The sequence below is a fragment of the Nicotiana sylvestris genome, chromosome 8, assembly GCF_000393655.2.
Source record: "Nicotiana sylvestris chromosome 8, ASM39365v2, whole genome shotgun sequence".
NCBI classification, from domain to species: Eukaryota; Viridiplantae; Streptophyta; class Magnoliopsida; order Solanales; family Solanaceae; genus Nicotiana; species Nicotiana sylvestris.
In genome coordinates this window covers 18942313-18963676 of record NC_091064.1, presented here as the reverse complement: position 1 = coordinate 18963676, position 21364 = coordinate 18942313, and the positions used below count along the sequence as shown (strand labels likewise).

Below are 21364 nucleotides of genomic sequence, written 5' to 3'. Positions count from 1 at the left end.
CATATATTCATGATCTAAGTGTTCACCACCTCCAACATTATGCACATATTGACTCTCGATAAATTGTAATAACGCATTATCACTATCAAGAATAGGAGTAGGTGGAGGGCAGGTATGGGGTTTGGGTAGGGGAGTCGAGGGAATTAGAGGAGGAATAGATTGACCACTACATTCACCACTCTTGGATTTTTCCTTAGTTTTACTAAACATTCTTTTAATGAATATGTCATCTTAATTATGATTATACTAAGTAAATAAAACAAACAAAACTATAATATTAAAACTAAAGAGTTGGAACGAGTTTACCGAATTGACGAACAACTTGTTAAAAATTAATTATCGTTGAAGACTTGAAGACTTGAATACTTCAATTAACCAACTTCGTAATTTTTCACACAAATTGCAACAATAAAGTAACCAACTATAGAAGAAAATTAGAGAGAGATTGAGAGAGATAGATGATTTTGTGAGAAAAATGAAAGAATGAGGGGGTATTTATAGTTGAAAATAGGGAAAAATTATAATTATAAAAAGTTTGGGGTTAAAACAAAGTTGGGGGTTAAATAGCTATTTTACAAAGCCCAAACAACTATTTTTGCAGGCGAACAACCATATTTCAAACCCCCTAATAATCAGAAAATATTTTTAAATTTTTTTTTGAAAAATTTAGCCGTTGGGACCTGTTAGAACCGGTTGAACCGGCCCACTTAGCACCCGGTCCCGGGCCCAAGTAGTCCGGTCCTAACGGGCTTCTTAATATAACCGGCTCACTTAGGAGGCCCACCCCATGGTCCCGGCTTAAACGGTTAGGTCCGTTTAGGACCACTACCCATATGGGCTCGCGGACCTGGGCCTGGCTCGGGACCAACCAACCAACATGCCAGCCTTAATGTGGTATGAAACCTGATCCCATCATGAATAAATAATACCTGCTGCAACGTGCCGCCCGATCCCATCAATATCCTCACAATTAGGCCCTCGACCTCACTCAGTCATCAATCTCTCCAGTCTCTCGGGCTCATAATATCATGAAAATTGGCCCAAAAATAATGATGTGAACTTTCAATAAATTGTAACAGAGACTGAGATATAATATGCAAATCAATTCATATGACTGAGTATGTAATTTCAATATAAACAGATAACTTAACGGCAGAAATGACCTCAATGGTCCCAACAGGATCAGCATATAGCCTAAACATGGTTTCTAACATGGATCACAACTCAATTACTCTATCACGTAGAGATTTCATGGATACAAATTAGATTAGGTAACTACACAGTATTATAGAAATAATCGAGCCACAACTCACACGGTGCACGCCCACACGCCCGTAACCTAGCATGTGCATCACCTCAATACCAAACACATTTCACGTATATTCAGCGGTTCATACCCTCACCACCAAGTTTAGAAGTGTTACCTACCGCGAACAAGCCATATCCAATACCAAGCAAGCCAAGCGATACTCCAAAAATACCATCTCGTGAGTACCGACCTCCGAACGGCTCGAATTTAGCCAAAAGTAACTCAAATACATCAAATACTACCTAAGGAAACAATTCCAAATGATAGAGGTCAAATCTTTAATCAAAAGCCCAAAAATGACTAAGAAGTTAAACTCGGTCCTACATCTCAAAACTGGGCCAAACGGTCGAAGAAACCGTGCCCGTATAGAATAACCGAGCCCCTGACAGCGAAAACATGTATACTTGTACCAAGTAATCGAAGAATACTTTCCATCAAAGCATTTCACACTTCAAAAGAGTCTATTATTTTTGTAAAAATGGATCCAGAGCCAAAAACGTCCCGAACACTTGGGGACTGGCGCCAACAATTCAAAACCACATGACCTCCGGGTCGGAAACTCCAACCTCATAAGCCCACGATGAGGCAACACCAAGTTTACAAGAAATAGCTCCCGAGCCAGGGAATTTTCAATGACTCGGGGACAGCCATCAATAGCCACCCCTATCGACTTATCAAAACTCGAAGTCGTATCCCCCCGGGTCGGAGCTTCAAACTCGTAAGCCCTCAATGAGGCAACATGAAGATCACAAAACGACCTAGAGCCAAAAATGTCCCAAACACTCAGGGACTGGCGTCGAAAACTCTAGACCACATGACCTCCAGGTTGAAAAATCAGAAATCGCAAGCCCTTAGTGAGGCAATACCAAGTTTACAAATAACGGCTCCTGAGCCAAGAAACTTCCGATGACTCGGGGATTTCCGCCAATCGCCACCCCCATCAGCTTATCAAAACTCGAAGCCATAAGACCACATGCGGGCAACCTCGGTTTCGTAAGACCTACAAAGGAAACAACAATAACTGTAAGACCTCAAGCAAGGCATGAACCACACTTGAACCAAGTGAACAATATCTGTAAGACCTCGAGCAAGGTATGAACCATACTTGTACCAAGTAAACAAAATTGTAAGACCTCAAAGGCATGTAAAATTTGTAAGACCTTACTAAAGGCATAATCCCGATCTTAAAGTTAAGGCTATATATCGAACTTGTAAGACACATAAAAAGGCATACCCTCGATATAGATGCCGAAACTACCACACTCGGGGAAGCCCGACCGTCGCTATAAAATTACAGGCCTTCAATTACTTCGAATTTACTTCGAAAAGAACTGGTTAAACAGGCTACCCTTGACATTAGGCAAAAGATCTTCGACCATGTCAGCTCCAAACTATTGGCTTCGAGATACTCAGCCACCGAGCCAAACCTCCCGAGGTGCTCGATCATCGCCGTATAACAGCTCACAATCGAGGTTTTTATCAAACCGTCTAAGAGTTGGGCAAAAAAGCCGTACCGACCCAATGCATAAGAGCCACTGCCGCCAGCCCATATAAAAGGTCGTATCGACCAAAACACATAAGAGCCTAAGGGCCAGTTTAAATTCAAAACTTGGGGGGAAAATGTGCTCGAGTCGAAACCGGACTGGGAGACTGAACCCAAAATAGTTAACTAAATGTGCCTAAGGGAAAAAGCATAAGAGCTCAAATGCCAGCTTATACTAAAAGGTCGTACTAACCAAAGCATGTAAGAGCCTACGGGCCAGCCAAATGAGCCCCAAGGTCATACTATGAATCCAAGGATTCCTTTTAAGTCGAAGGCCAATGCATCCGGCTAATGACTAACAAATATCAAGGCAAAAGGAAATGCGCGAAAAACAAAACCACGAGGCTTCCTTTTATACATGTATGTAAAAGAATACAAGCTTCCTTTACAAAGTTCTCTGAAAGAACTATACAGAAAGGGAAAGTCTAATCTACATCCCCCTCGGGGACTATGGCCTGTCTGCCTCTTTTTTGCTATCCTCAGCATCGGAAATAAAGGGACCTAGCGTCATGTTCATCCGCCTTTGCCTGCTTCACCTCTTCCGATAGGTCAAATCCCCCGGCATGGATCTCCTCAAGGGTTTCCCTTCGAGATTTGTACCGAGCATACTCCTTGCTCCTGCTCTCACGGTCAAGAGGCCTTATCAGCTCAGATCGAGCATCGACAGCATCCTTCAAATAGACCGCCACTTTCTTGTCAGCCTTGGTTCGACTCATTACGGCTTCGGCCGGGCATCCACAACTTCGGCATTTATCTTCAAAAGCTCAGACTCAAGCTTTGTAATCATATCCGTTCGGACGAAGCTGTTCTCATGAGCTAAACGAAGTTGAACCTCAAGGGCGGAAGCTTTAGCCAAAGCGTCTTTCTCTGTTATAGTATGAACATCCGCCCGGGCCTTTAACTCATCACGCTCACGTTTGGCTTGGCCAACTTTGCACCTAAGGTGTTCCAGGTCCGACGTCTTCTTTTGCGGCTAAAATAAATGAAGTGTCAACCTCAGGGATTGAAAAAGAAACATGCGCCCCATCTAGAGCAAAAATTACCTACTCCTCGAGGTAGCTTTCGTAGTTTAGGCTTCGACTCGCCTCGCATCACAAGTGCTCCAACTCGTCTTCTCTCTCGTCGCAAAGGAGCCTGAGGGGCTTCTCCCCATCCACGTCTTTTCTCAGCATGGCCTCACGACGAAGCAGCTCGGACTTGAGCTTATTAAAAGCCTATGAAAGAGAAACTCAATAAGAGAGTAAAAATTACAAAACTATAAAATCAACACGGACAACCAAAACTCACCTCAGAGTAGAGCCGCTGAGCTTCCTCGAAAGTTGAGTGCAAATCTACTAGTCTGGCTCCATCTACCCCGATAGAACCGCTCCCAGTTGAGGCACGATCGCTTAGTGTATGTGGCCCCTGGCTTCGAACATCTCTCGAAGTACCTTCGATTGGGGAAGAAGTCGGTGGAAAAAAACCCTCATCCCTCGAGGTGCCTTCGACGATAAAGGAAGATGACAACAGAGGTAAAACCATTTTTCTAAAACCAGAGATCTCGGGCACAGCAGGCTGAGCCGACACATCATCTCCGAGCCCCCGGCCTGGACTCACCTTGCTATAAGCATTGTCGTCATGTAAAGGCCCATTTTGCATATTATTATCATTCCGTAGCCTAGAAGCTGGCGATCCTTCTCCCTTTCCGAGAGGGCACGACCTCACCTTAGAGGACTCCCCGATTCCTACGATGACGGGGTTAGTACGCGTAAAAAGAAAGTGTTTTCCAAAGAAGGAGAAAGTCACATATCACGTACCGTGGTGTTTGGCCTTCCATCTAGCCTTATACAAAGCTCGCTACTTATGCTCATGGTAAGCCGAGTGAGTCGCTAGCTTTCGAGCCCAATTCATCAGGTCGGGGACCTCGCGCGCATCCATGAAATTGCTGCAGGAAGGGAAAGGAAGGCGCATTTATAGAACCTGCCTATGCCATAAGCAAAACTACAAAGGCACAAGTATATCACTTACGTGTAAAATTTCATTCCTCGGGAAATGGTAGAAACTCTATAGGGATAATATCGACAATTCGCACTTGGACGAATCGACTTATCAATCCCCAATCCCCGTCTTCTTCATCATCAATAATGAAAGACATGACGGATTGACATCGTAAGGTCAGCAGACCTCAATGGTGAAAAGGCTGATACAACCTGATGAGATGACTAAGAGTGAATTCAAGTCCTTCTTCTTCCGCGAAGGACCTAATCATCAACACTATCCTCCAAAATGACGGGTGAACCTGCACCAAGGTAACCTGGTACTTTTGACAGATGTCGAGCACAACTCTATCAGGGGCCCCGCATAAAGGGGTACGTGTACACATTCAAAAACCCTGTGGCGTTATCCATGATGCTCTCTTCTGGGGAAGGTGCCCGCAGCACTACCTTTTCTCCCCATCCACAGTCTTTCCTCACTTACTCAAGGTGCCCTTCTCCTACTAAAGAAATAAACTTCAAGGCATACTCCCAGTAATCCCGAGTACTTTGGTTCAAAAGGCCTTCAAAAGCAGAACTCACCTCTCCCTACCGAGCAGACCCTGGTATAGCAGCCATAATTGTGATAAAACCAGGGAATTGGAGCGGGAATTAGAGCAAGGGCTCCAAAGTTGAAATGCTGAAGGGCCTAATGAAGGAAAGAAAAACTCTATAGAGGAGGATAACTACTCGGAATAGCGGAATCCTCAAAAGAAGAAATAAAGCCATATATGGGGAGAAAGCGACGACTATCCGCCTGCCCAAACGGCCAACTAAAAATGCTAACTAAGCTATTTTTCGCTTTGGGAAGATGTACCAATGGAATTGCCTTGGTCGCTTCATAACCGTGTCATGCAATTAATGTTATTATGCGATATTTCGGGGATCAAAAACCCCCATATCATTACAAGCCTCGAGATGGTACCTGATCTCGAGTACTTCACCAAAAAGAAGATAGACTCCAAGAAGCCATTAACGTCATTCAAGCCAATAACGTCACTCCGAGCCTCGAGATGGTACCCGATCTCGAGGACTTCCGTCAAAAAGAAGAAAGGTTCCAAGAAGCCATTGACTTTATTACAAGCCTCGAGATGGTACCTGATCTCGAGGACCTTCACCAAAAAGAAGATAGCCTCCAAGAAGCCATTGATATCATTATAAGCCTCGAGATAGTACCCGATCTCGAGGATCTCTGTGAAGAAGAAGATAGGCTCTAAGAAGCCATTGACATCATTATAAACCTTGAGGTGGTACCCTACCTCGAGGATTTCTACTACTGTAAATGTGAATCATCTACCCTATCCTCAAGTTAAATGCCCTCATGGTTATTTTAATCCAGGGGCTATCCGAGTCCGGCTAAGCCCTCATCCGGGATTTATCTGCAATGCCTTAAGGTTATCTTCACTCTGAGTTCAAGACAAGTTTCCAGGTCACCGGGCTTAAGCGAACCCCCACTCGGGGACTTCTCTCGAAAACCTAAGGGCTACCTTTATTCCCAGACATTCGAGCAAATCCCCCCGAGGACTATCACGGGATCTGAAAAGCTAAGTTTCGTTCTAAAAGTTCGAAGCCTTACTCTCATTCAACTCAAAGTTGGAGTCCCGACAACCCGAGTTTATTAATCCAACCCAGGCTCGATCCAAGGAATTGCAAAAGGTTCTACAGGTAATCAGGTTAATCTGTCAAGAGCCAGAAAAATACTTACATCCGGGCTCGGTATTCGTACTGGTCGGTAGAATCATGCATTCAAATTCTTCACAAATGCAGATAAAGGGAAATAAAGCATAAATTAGAGACAAATTGAAGAAACATCTTTTTCATTAATAAACGACGATTACAAAATGATGATTACAAAAGCCCACGAAGGGTCCTTACACAGAAACAGAGAAGCCAAAGAAAAAAGAAAAAATGTATGTAACAGCTACGAGCCTAATCTATTCTCGGGGGTGCATCCTCGGCGGTAGTGTCTTCGAGCACCATCTCCTCGGGGCCTCATCTCAATCTTCCAAAACGGAATCTTCAATTGAGAAGATGAAGAATAGGAAAACGATGTAGAAGAAGAAGAAAAGGATGAAGAAAAAGTCTTAGCCCGCCAAAAAGCAAAAGCTTCTACCAGGCCAAGAAAATCATGGCCCGATAGTAGACTTGGCGAGCGTCGGCCTTACCTGCACGGCTATTTTGAGTCCACTTCTTGGAATATTGGTTCGTCCAAGTTAGTGGCCGGTAGTGCCACTTCACCCCACAGAAAGCAAAAGGGATAAAATGCCACACCAGGCCGAAGTAGGGAGGTGAGCAGCGGTGTAACGTCCGAACATCCTCCTGAGCAGCGGTGTAGAGTCCAAATATCTTCCTGAGTTGGAGGAAATTGGCGCCTCTATCTCGTCGGCTCGAGCCAACGGCGATAGCAGTAGCAACAACAACAACAACAAGTTAGTGCAATTTCGCTCGGGAAGTGAAAGCTTTAGAAAGAGGCCATGGCGCAACTGATGAGGACGTTACCATGTAACCTTAAGGCCACGGGCCTCGAATGTGGAAAATAACAATGAATGAAGATGAAGAGAAGAAGGGGTAAAGGGCTGTTGAAGAACACTTGAATGAAGTTTGATTCAAGAAGTCTTCCATTTATAAGAAGGGTGAAAGCGTAACCGACGGCGCAATCAATGTCTTTGAAAGACGTATCGGCGGGCGGAATCAATGCGCTTTTGGGAACTGGACTAGCGGCGATATTATCACTTTGGAGAATATAAATTGGTGGTACATTGAATGATTCTGGAAAGGTGAATCGACGGGATGCCTCAGTTATCACAAAGGCTTACGTCATGGTATGACATCATCGCGGTAAGGTCGAGGAGATAAATATCGAAGTTGTTTCTTATTGTTTCACTCCAAGAAATGCGGGGACTATCTGTATACGGTAAAATCAGAGGGTCCAATTTTCGATCATTACGATGCCTCATAAGCACATCTCCAAAGGCTCGAGACTTTGGTTGAGATTCACACCCGAGGGCCATTGACGTCCGACTTTGGAGCGGCACAGATCGATGGTTATGGTGGAAAAGTTGGAAGTTCCCAAGGCGTGTAGCTAGAGCTATCAAAGTCTAGTGGGCTAGTTCAAACCCGAATCAAAGCATTAAATGGTTGTACCAGCCCCATATCTTTGTAATAAATACATTTGTACTATGTTGGGATTCTCCCTCATATATAAAGGGGATCCTTGTCAGTTTGTAAGGGATCTGTTGCTCAATATTGAATACACAAAAATATTCTCTCTGCTCTCTACCACATTCTCTTGATCTCATTACTTGCATTTATTACTTATATTCATCACGCTCTATTTATTGTTCTTCATTTATTGCTTATTATTGGCCATGAAGAGCCGCAATTGATTTTATTATAACTGTTAATCCACCCTCGATAGCTCCCAGCCGAGCATAAGACTCGACCCCGAGGCCCCGAATAAGCAAGCTCGAGGCCTCGATTATTAACCATTCGGTTAGATTATCACCTTGCTCTCAAGCTCTTATCTTGTTTCTAAGTCTTTCAAATAGCATCAATTGTCTAACTACTAGCATAAAAATAAATCACATATTTTTAAAACCACAAATCAAATATAATTATAATTACCATTTTCAAGGTAAAGACTTGTATATTTCTTTAGGCTTCTATTAAGATTTAAAATAATTTTATTAGCTATATTGTATAATACTACGTAATATTAATATATTAATAATAAAACTATTTAATGTGCCTTAGAATAATTATTATATCTAAAATTTATTTTACAAATCCTTCATTAATTATTAAGTAACATGTCATCATAAGATTAGATATTTATGAAATATAGAATTAAAGAAATGTTATTAGTTGATTATATAAAGGAAAAGGAAATGTGTTTTTACAATAATAATAATTATTATTATTATGTGAAAATAATGTAAATAAGAATTATTTTATTAATAAAAATAACTATAGTAGATAATAGCATTAATAATAATAACAAATAAGTCAAATTGTGTTAAAATAATAGAATGAGCATTTTATATTATTAGTAATATTAGAATCTTAAAGAAATAGTTTGGAAGAAATAAGGGATAAATTGGACGTCAACAATAGCCTTTGACCAAACTTATTTTCCTATAACACCTTTTTCTTTTGCTAGTATTAAAATTTCCCTCAAGTTACCTTCATATATCAAAGTACCAAAAAAGTGTATTTTTTCCTCTTTCAAAAATATGCAAAACCTCTTTTGTATTTTTTGTTGGGTATTAAGTAATATCACAAAATTTTGAAAAGTTAGTGTTAATAATAATAATATTTAAAAGTATATTTAAATATTGTATATATTTGCAAAGTAAAAAAAGCATAGAGTTTATGAACCTAAATAACTTTGAATATCGAAGAAGTGCGGATTGATATTAACGATTTTAGTAAAAGCTAGTTCTTACACTATCAAGTTCCCTGAGCCTCACATGTGAGGCTCATTTCTATGATACTTACACCTCAATGTCCGGGTGTCGTGCACCCGAAATAAGCCTAACACTCTTTGCTCGAGGGTCGTCTAATAGTTCCTAGTGCAAATATCTAAGTACTCGGCCGATCGTTTCGAGAGTGTATCCCTGTTCCCCCATTTTTTGCTCCTTTTATACTCTATAGTTGTTATATGACTTACCGGATTGATTGGTTTGGGTCCGGAAAAATTTCTGAGTGAATTAAGACACTTAGACTCATAATGGAAAGCTTAAGTTGGAAAAGTTGACTGGATGTTGACTCACGTGTAAACGACCTCATATTTGAATTTTGAAAATTTCCTTAGTTTCATTAGGTGATTTTGGACTTGGAAGCATGTCCGGATTGTGATTTGGAGGTCCGTAGTAGAGTTAGGCTTGAAATGGCAAAAGTTGAAATTTTAGAAAGTTTGATCGGGAGTAAATTTTTGGTAATTTGGGTCGGATTGGATCTCTAGAAGTTAGAAAAGGTTCATGGTTTCATTTGTGACTTGTGTGCAAAATTTTAGGTCAATCGGACATGATTTGATAGGTTTTGACGTCGTTTGTAGAATTTGAAAATTTCAAAGTTCATTAGGCTTTAATTGGGTCCTGATTCGTATTTTTGATGTTGTTTGAGGTGATTTGAAGGCTCTACAAAGTTCATATCATTATTTAAGACTTGTAGGTATATTTGGTTGTGGTCCCGGGGCCTCGGTTTGATTTCGGGTGGTTAACGGACTTGGAATTGAGTTAGAGAAGCAGCTGAAGTTTTGTTATTGCTGGTGTAATCACACCTGTGGAGTGCGCACCGCAGGTGCGAGCCCGCAGAAGAAGGAAGGAATTCGCAGAAGCGGGCAACGAGGATTTGGGCAGAGTCCGCATGTGCAAGGTTTCTTCCGCACATGCGAGGACACAGGTGCGACGAAGAGCACGCAGAAGCGGAGCTTGAAGGAACGGAGAGTAGGTTGTTTCCGCAGAAGTGAATCGTGGGCCACAGAAGTGCCTCCGCAAGTGCAAAACCTGGAGCGCATGTGCTAGCCCAGGTGGGTTAAGTGACTTCCACAGGAGTGGATTTACCTTGCAGAAGCGAGCCTGCAGGTGCAGAAGGCCTGGGCAGAACATATATATATGAGGGTTCCGAGATTTTTCACTATTTCTATCATTTTGAGCTCGGATTTTGGAGGTTTTTGAGAGGGTTTTTGAAGAGCTTCTTGAGGTAAGCTCCTTATGTCCATTTTTCTTCAATAATTATGTTTCAGCACTGATTTTCCACCTAGTTGGTGTGTTTTTAGGTAAAATTTAGGGGTTTGAGGCTAGTGATTTGGAGGGTTAATTTTGCAGATTCGAATGGCCATTTGGTGTCGTATTTTGATGAATTTTGGATGACTAGACTCGTGAGTGAATGGGCTTTTGGGTTTTGTGACTTTTGTCGAATTTCGAGATATGGGCCTGGGGGCCAGCGTTTGGCCAATTTCGAATTTTGGCTTGTAATTTCGTATTTCTTATGTGGAATTGATTTCTTTAGCCCGATTGATTGTATTGTATTACTTGTAGCAAGATTCGGGACATTTGGAGGTTGATTTGCGAGGCAAAGGCGTATTGGAGTTGAGTTTTGGCTCGGATTGAGGTAAGTAAAAGTTCTAAATCTGGTCCTGAGAGTATGAAACCCTGAATTTTATGTTATGTGATTGTTTTGGAGGTAATGCACATGCTAGGTTATGGGCATGTGGGCGTGCACCGTGGGAATTGTGACTTGGTTTATTCCGTGAAACTAAAAAGTTTAATATACTTGTTGTTACCTATATGCTCTCCTTATGTTATAGAAATTTGACTGTAAATCATATTAGAAATCATATTTATGCTATGTGTTGGTACTATTGGGACCCACAGAGGCCGTGTTACATGTTGAAACTACCTACTAAATGTTATTTGTACTCAGTCTCAGTTTTTACTCGCATATCATATCTCAATCTCTATTAATCTTGTTGATACATCATATCATTGTTGTCGGGATGATTTTTATGATTTCTGAGAGCTTGAGAGACTGGAGAGATTGATGACTAAGTGAGGCCGAAGGCGTGAATTTGAGGCTATTTATGGGATCAGGTTGCATGTCGCAGCATGTTTCATTGATTTATGCCATGATTGGCTTGATATAGCGCTTGGGCTGAAGGAACCCCTCTGTACACACCCCCAGTGAGCGCAGGTACCTACTGAGTGCGAGTGCCGAGTAGTGAGTGACCGTGAGGAATGAGTGACTGTTAGGAATGAGTGATTGTGAGGTTGGAGCGAATGGAAGGACTGAGTGATTGTTGCCCTGAGAGGTTGCATATGATTTCATTGTTGTTGCACATAGTTTCCATATATCACTTTTTTGAAAACTTCTAACAGATATTTTTATCCGGTTTTACTCGAACTTGGCATGTATAAACTGTTTTGCCAGATTTGAAAGCATGTCTACTTTACTTGTTGAGACTACTGAAAATGAATTATAATTGTGTCGCTCGTCACTATCTTTCAGTTCCTTATTTATTATTGTTACTTACTGAGTTGGTTGTACTCACGCTACACCCTACATTTCGTGTGCAGATCCAGGAGTTTATGGACGCAGAGGCTGTTGATATTTCACATAGCTGACCCTTGGAGATATCGAGGTAGCTGCCTGGTGTTCGCAGTCCTTGCTTCTCCTTCCTTATATTTTCTTTCGTTGTATTTAGTTCCAGACTTTGATAGACACTTCATTTCTATACTGGTGATGTATAGATGCTCATGGGCTCAGCGACAACCCGATATTGGGAGCTATTTCCCGCACTTGTATTTTTGGTTTTTACCCCTTTTTATGAAAATTTTGGTTATTTAAAATTATTTGATTCATTTTGTGTTAAATGTTGGGAGTATTTTGCAAATGTTGGCTTGCCTAGTACCACGATAGGCGCCATCACGACAAGTAAGGTTTTGGATAGTGATAAGTTGTTATCAGAGCCTAAGGTACATAGATCTCACGAATCATGAGCAGGTTTAGTAGTGTCTTGCGTAGCGGTACGGAGACATCTGTACTAATCTTAGAGAGGCTGCCTAACCCTTAGGAAACTTCACGTTCTTGAATTATTGTCGTTTGAATTTGTTGATTCTGGTAACTAAGCTTTTGTTATTCTATTCTCTTACAGATGGTGAGCACACATATTACTAGACATGATGGATAGCCACAAGTACCACCAGTCAGGGCCGCAAGAGGTCGAGGTCGCAGTAGAGGCCGCGGTAGGGGTAAAGGTGCAACTCGTACAGAAGCTAAGTCAACACCTGCAGATCAACCAGTTGCCCCATTTTAGGAGCAGGTTCCAGTTGTTATTGAGTTAGTAGGGCCAACTCAGGCACCAGTTGTGCCCATTGTGATCCTAGGCCTTTAGGAGGCCTTAGCTCAGATTCTGACCGTGTGCATTAGTCTTGCTTAGGCGGTCGCAGTTCTGGCCGCAGCAGCCACTACTTAGGCTAGGGGAGGTGCTCAAACTCTCGCCGCCCGCACACCAGAGCAGGTGATGCAGGGACTCCAGACACCGGGGCACTACCAACCCAGCCGGTTTTAACTACTCAGGCCCATATGGTCCTTTTTATGTCTGATGATGAGCAACGGAGATTGGAGAGGCTTGGGAGACTCCAGCCTCCATCTTTCAGTAGTACAGAGGCGGAGGATGCACAGGGTTTCTTGTACAAGTGTCAGAGAATTCTCCATATAGCAGGTATTCTAGAGACCAGCGGGGTCTCATTCACTACTTTTTCAGTTCTCTAGGGCCGTATTCAGTTGGTTGGAGGCTTATGAAAGATGTAGGTTGGTCGGTGCAGTACCATTTACATGATAGGAGTTCTCCATTCTCTTCTTGGAGAATTTTGTGCGTGGCTCACGCAGAGAGGAGCTGCATAGGTAATTTGAGTTGTTACATTAAGATGATATATCTATGACACAACAAGAGATGGGATTTTCTAAGTTGGCCCGTCATGTAGTTTGGTTGGTTCCCACTGATAGGCATATTATCGGGAGGCTCATTGATGGCCTCACATTTCAGCTATGGTTTCTTATGACTAGAGATACGGTATCTGGTGCTACTTTTGATAAGGTCATTGACATTGCTTGGCAGATAGAGATGGTCTGTATCCAGGAGCGGTTTGAGAGGGAGGCCAAGAGGTCTCATGGATCAGGTGGTTTTAGTTGCGCTTCTTCTAGAGGTCGGTTCTACCACGGCAGGGGTCGTCCTTATAGGCATGCTTAGACGGCTCGCCCAGTTCACCGTGGTGCATTATCTGGCCATGGTTAACACATTTCTCAACAGGGTCACTCATCTCTCAGTGCCCTTGCAGCTCAGAGTTCGTCTCGTGCTCCATCGGTTCAGGGCTCATCAATGTCATGTCCTTCTACCAGTTATCCTTGTGCTCGGGGCTCCCTTCAGTCCCCATCACCGGCAACAGGGAGTTGTTTTGAGTTCGGGGAGTTTGGGCATATGTGGAGGTAGTGTCCTCATCGTTAGGGAGGTCCAACGCAGTAGAGGAGTCAGGCTGCGTCTTCTGTACCAGTTTCTATACCATTCGCTCAGCCAATTCGGGGTAGGGCCCAGACATCTAGAGGTTTTCCTAGAGGGGGAGGCTAATCAGGTAGCGGTCAAGCCCAATTTTATGCTCCTCCTGCTAGACCAAATGCCATGTCTTCAGATGTAGTGATCACAGGTATTGTCTAAGTGGATTGGTTGTCTCCATGTCATGCTGTTTTGGACTATCACACTAAGACGGTGACGTTGGCGATGCTGGAGTTGCCACGGATTGAGTGGCGAGGTTTTTTAGACTATGTTCCCAATAGAGTGATTTCATACTTGAAGGCGTAGCAGATGGTTAGGAAGGGTTGTCTATCTTATTTGGCCTTTGTAAGGGATATTAGTGCAGAGACCCCTACTATTTGATTTCCCCGATGTGTTTCCTGCAAACCTGTCGGGCATGCTGCCCGATAGGAACATTGATTTTGGTATTGACTTGGTGCCGGGCACTAAGCCCATTTCCATTCTTCCATACCGTATGGCACTGGCTGAGTTGAAAGAGTTAAAGGAGTAGCTTCAAGAACTTCTTGATAAGGGATTTATTACGTCTAGTGTGTCATCTTGGGGTGCACATATTTTGTTTGTGAAGAAGAAGGATGGTACTATGAGAATGTGCATTGATTATAGGCAGTTGAACAAAGTTATAATCAAGAACAAGTAACCTTTGTCGTATATTGATGATCTATTTGACCAGCTTCAGGGAGCGAGGGTGTTCTCGAAGATTGATTTGAGGTCTAGGTATCACCAATTGAAGATTTGGGACTTGGATATTCTAAATATGGCTTTCAGGCCCCGTTATGGTTCCATATGATGTATTTTGGGCTGACCAATGCCCCAGTAGTGTTCATGCATCTAATAAATATTGTATTTCATCCTTATCTCGACTCGTTTGTTATTGTGTTCATTGATAATATTCTGGTGTACTCTCGTAGCCAAGAGGAGCATGCCACTAGCACTTGAGGATTGTGTTGCAGCGATAGAGGAAGGAGAAGCTTTATGCCAAGTTCTCCAAGTATGAGTTTTGGCTCAGTTCAATGGCGTTCTTGGGGCACCTGGTATCCAGTGAGGGTATTCAGGTGGATCTGAAGAAGATAGAGGTGGTTTAGAGTTGGCCTAGACTGTCCTCAGCTATAGAGATTCGGAGCTTTCTAGGGTTGGCTGGTTATTATCTTCGTTTCGTGCAGGGTTTCTCATCTATTGCATCGCCCTTAACCAAGTTGACCCAAGAGGTTGCTCCTTTCAGGTGGTCGGATGAGTGTGAGCAGAGCTTTCAGAAGCTCAAGACTGCCTTGACCACGGCTCTAGTTCTTGTTCTACCATCAACTTCTGGTTCTTCTACAGTGTATTGTGATGCTTCTCGGATTGGTATTGGTTGTATTTTAATGCAGGAGGGTAGAGTGATTGCTTATGCTTCGTGCTAGTTGAAGCTCCATAAGAAGAACGGCATTGTTCATGATTTGGAGTTGGCTGCCATTGCTCATGTGTTAAAGATTTGGAGGCACTATCTATATGGTGTGTCTTATGATATATTTACTGGTCATCGTAGCCTCCAGCACTTGTTCAAACAAAAGGATCTAAATTTGAGGCAGCAGAGGTGGTTGGAGTTACTAAAGGACTATGATATTACTATTATGTATCATTCGAGGAAGGCCAATGTGGTGGTCGATGCCTTGAGTAGGAAGGCAGAGAGTATGGGTAGTCTTGCATTCATTCCTGTTTGTGAGAGACCTCTTGCAGTTGATGTTTAGGCATTGGCCAACCACTTTGTGATGTTAGATGTTTCGGAGCCTCGTCGGGTTCTAGCCTATATGGTTTCTCGGTCTTCCATATTTGATTGCATCATAGAGCACCAGTATGATGATCCTCATTTGTTTATCCTTAAGGACAAAGTCCAGCACGGTGATACCAAAGATGTGACTATTAGAGATGATGGGGTGTTGAGGATGCAGGGCTGGATATGTGTACCCAATGAAAATGGGCTATGGGAGTTGATTCTTGAGGAGGCCCATAGCTCGCGATATTCCATCCATCCAGGTGTCACGAAGATGTATCAGGATTTGAGGCAGCACTAATGGTTGAGGAGAATAAAGAAGGATATAGTTGGGTTTGTAGCTCGATGTCTTAACTGCCAACATAAAAAATATGAGCATCAGAGACCGGATGGATTGCTTTAGAGGATAGAGATTCTAGAGTGGACGTGGGAGCGGATAACCATGGATTTTTTATTTAGGCTCCCACGGACTTCGAGGAGGTTTGATTCTATTTGAGTGATTGTGGATCGGGTGACCAAGTCCGCACACTTCATTCCAGTTGGTACTACTTATTATTCATATCGGTTGGCTGAGATTTACATCCGAGAAATGTTTCTCCTTCACGGTGTGCAGGTTTCCATCATTTCTGATAGAGGCACACAGTTTACCTCGCAATTTTGGAGAGCCATGCAGCAAGAGTTGGACACTCAGGTGGAGTTAAGTACATCATTTCACCCTCAGACGGACGGGCATTCAGAGTGCATTATTTAGATACTGAAGGATATGCTACGCGCGTGTGTCATTGATTTTAAAGGTTTATAGGGCCATTTTCTACTACTCGTGGAGTTTGCTTACAATAAAGGCTATCAGTCGAGCATTCAGGTGGCTCTGTATAAGGCTTTGTATGGGAGAAGGTGTAGATCTCTGGTGGATTGGTTTGAGCCCGGTGAGGCTAAGCTTTTGGGTACAAACTTGGTTGAGAATGCATTGGACAAGATTAAATTGATTCAGGAGCGGCTTCACACGGCGCGGTCTAGACAGAAAAGCTATGCCGACAGGAAGGTCCTTGATGTGTCTTACATGGTTGGGGAGAAGGTTCTACTGAAGATTTCACCATGAAGGGTGTTATGAGGTTCGGTAAGAACGACAAGTTGAGCTCTCAGCTTATTGGGCATTTTGAGGTACTTCAGAGGATTGGGGAGGTGTCTTACAAGCTTGCCTTGCCATTTAGTTTGTCGAGTATGCATCCAGTATTTCATGTTTCTATGCTCCGGAATTATATCAACGATCCGTCTCATGTTTTGGACTTCAACACAGTTCAGTTGGATGGTGATTTGACTTATGATGTGGAGCCAATGGCTATTTTGGATTGGCACATTCGGAAGTTGATGTCAAAGGATATAGCGTCAGTGAAGGTGCAGTGGAGAGGTCATCTTGTTGAGGAGGCTACTTCGGAGACCGAGAAGGAGATGCGGAGCAGATATCCATGCCTATTTGTAACTCCAGGTATGTTTCTAAACATATTCGAGGACGAACGTTTGTTAAAGAGGGCAAAATGTAACGACCCGGCCGGTCATTTCGAGATTCATAGCCCTGTTCCCTCATTTTCTGCTCCTTTTGTACTCTACAACTGTTATATGACTTACCGGGTTGGTTGATTCGGGTCCGGAGAGATTTCTGAGTGAATTGAGACAGTTAGTCTCAAAATGAAAAGCTTAAGTTGGTATAATTGACCGAATGTTGACTTATGTGTAAATGAACTCGGATTTGAATTTTGACAGTTTTGTTAGCTCTATTAGGTGATTTTGGACTTAAGAGTCTGTCCGGATTGTGATTTGGAGGTCCGTAGTAGAGTTAGGCTTGAAATGGCAAAAGTTGACCGAGAGTGGACTTTTTGATATTGTGGTCGGATTGGATTTTCGGAAGTTGGAGTAGGTTTGTGGTGTCATTTGTGACTTGTGTGCAAAATTTGAGGTCAATCGAATGTGATTTTATAAGTTTCGACGTCGTTTGTAAAATTTGGAAATTTCAAAGTTCATTAGGCTTGAATTGGGGTGTGATTCATGTTTTTGATGTTGTTTGAGGTGATTTGAAGGCTCGACTAAGTTCGTATCCTTATTTAGAACTTATTTGTATATTCGGATGAGGTCTCGGGGGCCTCGGGTTGATTTTGGATGGTTAACGGACTTGGTATTGAGTTCCGCAAAATCGGGAAGGTAGTCGCAAAAATGGGCAAGGAGGATTTGGGAAGAGGCCGCGTGTGCGAGATTTCTTTCGCACCTGCAAGGCCGCAGATGTGGCGAAGAGCGCACAGAAGCAGAGCTTGAAGGAACGGAGGGTAGGCTATTTCCGCAGAAGCAGATCTTAGTCCACAGAAGCGTCTCCGCAGGTGAGAGCCCGGGTAGGTTACGTGACTTCCGCAGGAGCAGATTTTCCTCGCAGGAGGGGGATTTTGGCCACAGGTGCGGAAGGCCTGGGCAGAACATATATATACGAAGGTTCTGAGATTTTTCACCATTTCTATCATTTTGAGCTCGGATTTTGGAGGTTGTTGAGAGGGTTTTTGAAGAGATTCTTGAGGTAAGCTCCTTGTGTCCATTTTTCTTCAATAATTAAGTTTCTCTACTGATTTTCCACCTAGTTGGTGTGTCTTTGAGGTAAAATTTGGGGGTTTGAGGCTAGGGATTTGGAGGGTTAATTTTGGAGATTCGAATGGCCATTTTGTGTCGTATTTTGATGAATTTGATATGACTAGACTCGTGAGTGAATGGGCTTCCGAGTTTTGTGATATTTGTCGAATTTCGAGATATGGGCCCGGGGGCTAGCTTTTGGCTAATTTAGGGTTTTGGCTTGTAACTTTGTATTTTTCTGGTGGAATTGATTTCTTTATCCCGTATTGATTGTATTGTACTGGATATGACTAAATTCAGGACATTTTGTGGCCGATTTGCGAGGCAAGAGCATATTAGAGTAGAGTTTTGGCTCGGATTAAGGTAAGTAACAGTTCTAAATCTGGTCCTGATGGTCTGAAACCCCGGATCTTGTGTTATGTGATTGTTTTGGAGGTGATGTACATGCTAGGTTACGGGTGTGTGGGTGTACACTGTGGAAATTGTGACTTGGTTTATTCCATGAAACTGAAAGTTGAATAAACTTGTTGTTAGATATATGTTATCCTTGTGTTATAGAAATTTGACTGCAAATAATATTAGAAACCATGTTTATGCTATGTGTTGGTACTGTTGGGAGCCACAGAGGTCGTGTTACATGTTGAAATTACCTACTAAATGCTATTTGTACTCAGTCTCAGTTTTTACTCGCATATCATATCGCTATCTCTATTAATCTTGTTGATACATCATATCATTATTGTTGGGATGATTTTTATGATTTCTGAGAGCCTGAAAGACTAGAGAGATTGATGACTGAGTGAGACCGAAGGCGTGATTGTGAGGATATTTATGGGATCGGGTTGCACTCCGCAACATGTTTTATTTTTTTGTGCCATGATTGGCTTGATATAGCGCTTAGACTGAAGGAGCCCCTTCGAAGTCTGTACACACCCCTAGTGAGCGCAGGTACCTACTGAGTGCGATTGTCAAGTGCTGAGTGATCGTGAGGAATGAGTGACTGTTAGGAATGAGTGATTATGAGGTTGGAGTTAATGGGAGGACTGAGTGATTGTTGCCCTGAAAGGTTGTATATGATTTTATTATTTTTCACATAGTTGCCATATATCACTGTTTTGAAAACTTCTGAGAGATATTTTTGTCCGGTTTTACTTGAACTGGGCATGTATAAACTGATTTGCCGGATTTGAAAACATGTCTACTTTCCTTATTGAGACTACTAAAAATGAATTATAACTATGTAGCTCGTCACTATCTTTCAATTCCTTATTTATTATTGTTACTTACTGAGTTGGTTATGCTCATTCTACACTTTGTACTTTGTGTGCAGATTAGGGAGTTTCTGGACGCGACGGGTGTTGATATTTCACACAGCTGACCATTGGAGATATCAAGGTAGTTGTGTGGCATTCACAGTCCTTGCTTCTCCTTCCTTATCTTTTCTTTCGTTGTATTTAGCTCCAGACTTTGATAGACACTTCATTTCTAGACTGGTGATGTATAGATGCTCATGGGCTCAGTGACACCCCGATATTGGGAGCTATTTTCCGCACTTGTGTTTTGGGTTTTTACCTCTTTTTATGAAAATTTTGGTTATTCAAAGTTATTTGATTCTTTTTTTGTTATATGTTGGGAGTATTTTGAAAATGTTGGCTTGCCTTGTAGCACGATAGACATCATCACGACATGTTAAAATTTGGGTCGTGACCAAATCATGAATCAACAACAACAACCCAGTGTACTCCCACAAGTGGGGTCTGGGGAGGGTAATATGTACGCAGACCTTACCTCTACCCCGAGGGGCAGAGAGGCTGTTTCCAGGAGACCCTCGGCTCAAGAAGGCAACAAGAGACACTATATTAGTACTATCAATAGACTCATAATAAAATAACATACAATACCATAAAATCCATAACATAACATAAATACCATAAAATAACAAAATAACAGCAATATAAGAGATATAGGAAATACGAGAAAGATGTAAGGTATACTAATAAACAGCAGATAAAGCCCATCATCAGTAGCTGATCAATAGCATCCTAAGACTAATTCCTAACTGGCTAGTCTCACTCTAGTGCGCTGTTGGAAAAAAAATTCACAATTTCCCCTAACCTACAACCTTAATGCTCGATCTCCACAATTCCCTGTTTAGGGCCATGTCCTCAGTAACCCTAAGTCGCGCCATATCCTGCCTGATCACCTCTCCCCAATACTTCTTAGGTCTCCCTCTACCTCTCCTCGTACCCACCACCGCCAGTCGTTCACACCTTCTCACCGGTGCATCAGTGTTCCTCCTCTGAATGTGCCCGAACCATCTGAGTCTTGCTTCCCGCATCTTGTCCTCCATGGGGGCCACACCCACCTTCTCTCGAATATCTTCATTTCTAATCTTATCCTTCCTTGTATGCCCGCACATCCACCTCAACATCCTCATCTCTTGCAACTTTCATCCTCTGGATGTGTGAGATCTTCACCGGCCAACACTCGGTCCCATACAACATAGCAGGCCTAACCACTGCCCTATAAAATTTACCTTTCAGTAACGGTGGCACTTTCTTGTCACACAGGACTCCCGTCTCTAAACTCCATTTCATCCACCCCACCCCTATACGGTGTGTGACATCCTCATCGATCTCCCCGGTCCCCTGAATAAACGATCCCAGGTACTTGAAACTACCCCTCTTAGGGATGACTTGAGAATCAAGCCTCACTTCCACTCCCACTTCCGTCGGCTCTGCCCCAAATTTGCACTCAAGGTATTCCGTCTTCGTCCTGCTCAACCTGAAACCTTTGGACTCAAGGGCAAGTCTCCAAACCTCTAACCTCTCGCTGACGCCGCATCGTGTCTCGTCGATTAGGACTATGTCATCAGCAAATAGCATGCACCATGGCACCTCCCCTTGAATATGATGCGTTATAGCATCCATTACCAGGGAAAATAGGAAAGGGCTGAACGCAGACCCTTGGTGCAATCCCGTAATAACCGGAAAATAATCGAAATCATCTCCTGCTATCCTAACCCAAGTCTTAGCTCCATCATACATGTCCT

At 42.7% G+C, this 21364-nt stretch overlaps 2 protein-coding genes across 2 annotated transcripts; both read left to right on the top strand.

Moving 5' to 3' along the window:
- Nucleotides 1-13319: 13319 nt before the first annotated feature.
- LOC138874750 (uncharacterized) lies at nt 13320-16801 on the top strand. The gene is made up of 6 exons (XM_070153531.1): nt 13320-13572; nt 14864-14943; nt 15116-15271; nt 15353-15646; nt 16316-16393; nt 16505-16801. The coding sequence occupies exons 1-6, from the start codon at nt 13320-13322 to the stop codon at nt 16799-16801; spliced, it is 1158 nt and encodes a 385-aa protein (XP_070009632.1).
- LOC138874749 (uncharacterized) lies at nt 16798-19647 on the top strand. Its single transcript, XM_070153529.1, has 2 exons — nt 16798-17188; nt 19643-19647. Exons 1-2 carry the CDS (start codon nt 16798-16800, stop codon nt 19645-19647), a joined length of 396 nt encoding a protein of 131 aa, XP_070009630.1.
- Nucleotides 19648-21364: the final 1717 nt, after the last annotated feature.

Coding starts and splice junctions, on each gene's coding strand:
- LOC138874749 (XM_070153529.1), top strand. CDS start 16,798: ATGAAGGGTGTTATGAGGTTCGGTAAGAACGACAAGTTGAGCTCTCAG.
- LOC138874750 (XM_070153531.1), top strand. CDS start 13,320: ATGGGATTTTCTAAGTTGGCCCGTCATGTAGTTTGGTTGGTTCCCACT. Junction 14,944..15,115: donor CTTTATGCCAAGTTCTCCAA/GTATGAGTTTTG, acceptor CGTTTCGTGCAG/GGTTTCTCATCTATTGCATC. Junction 16,394..16,504: donor AGCAAGAGTTGGACACTCAG/GTGGAGTTAAGT, acceptor AAAGGTTTATAG/GGCCATTTTCTACTACTCGT.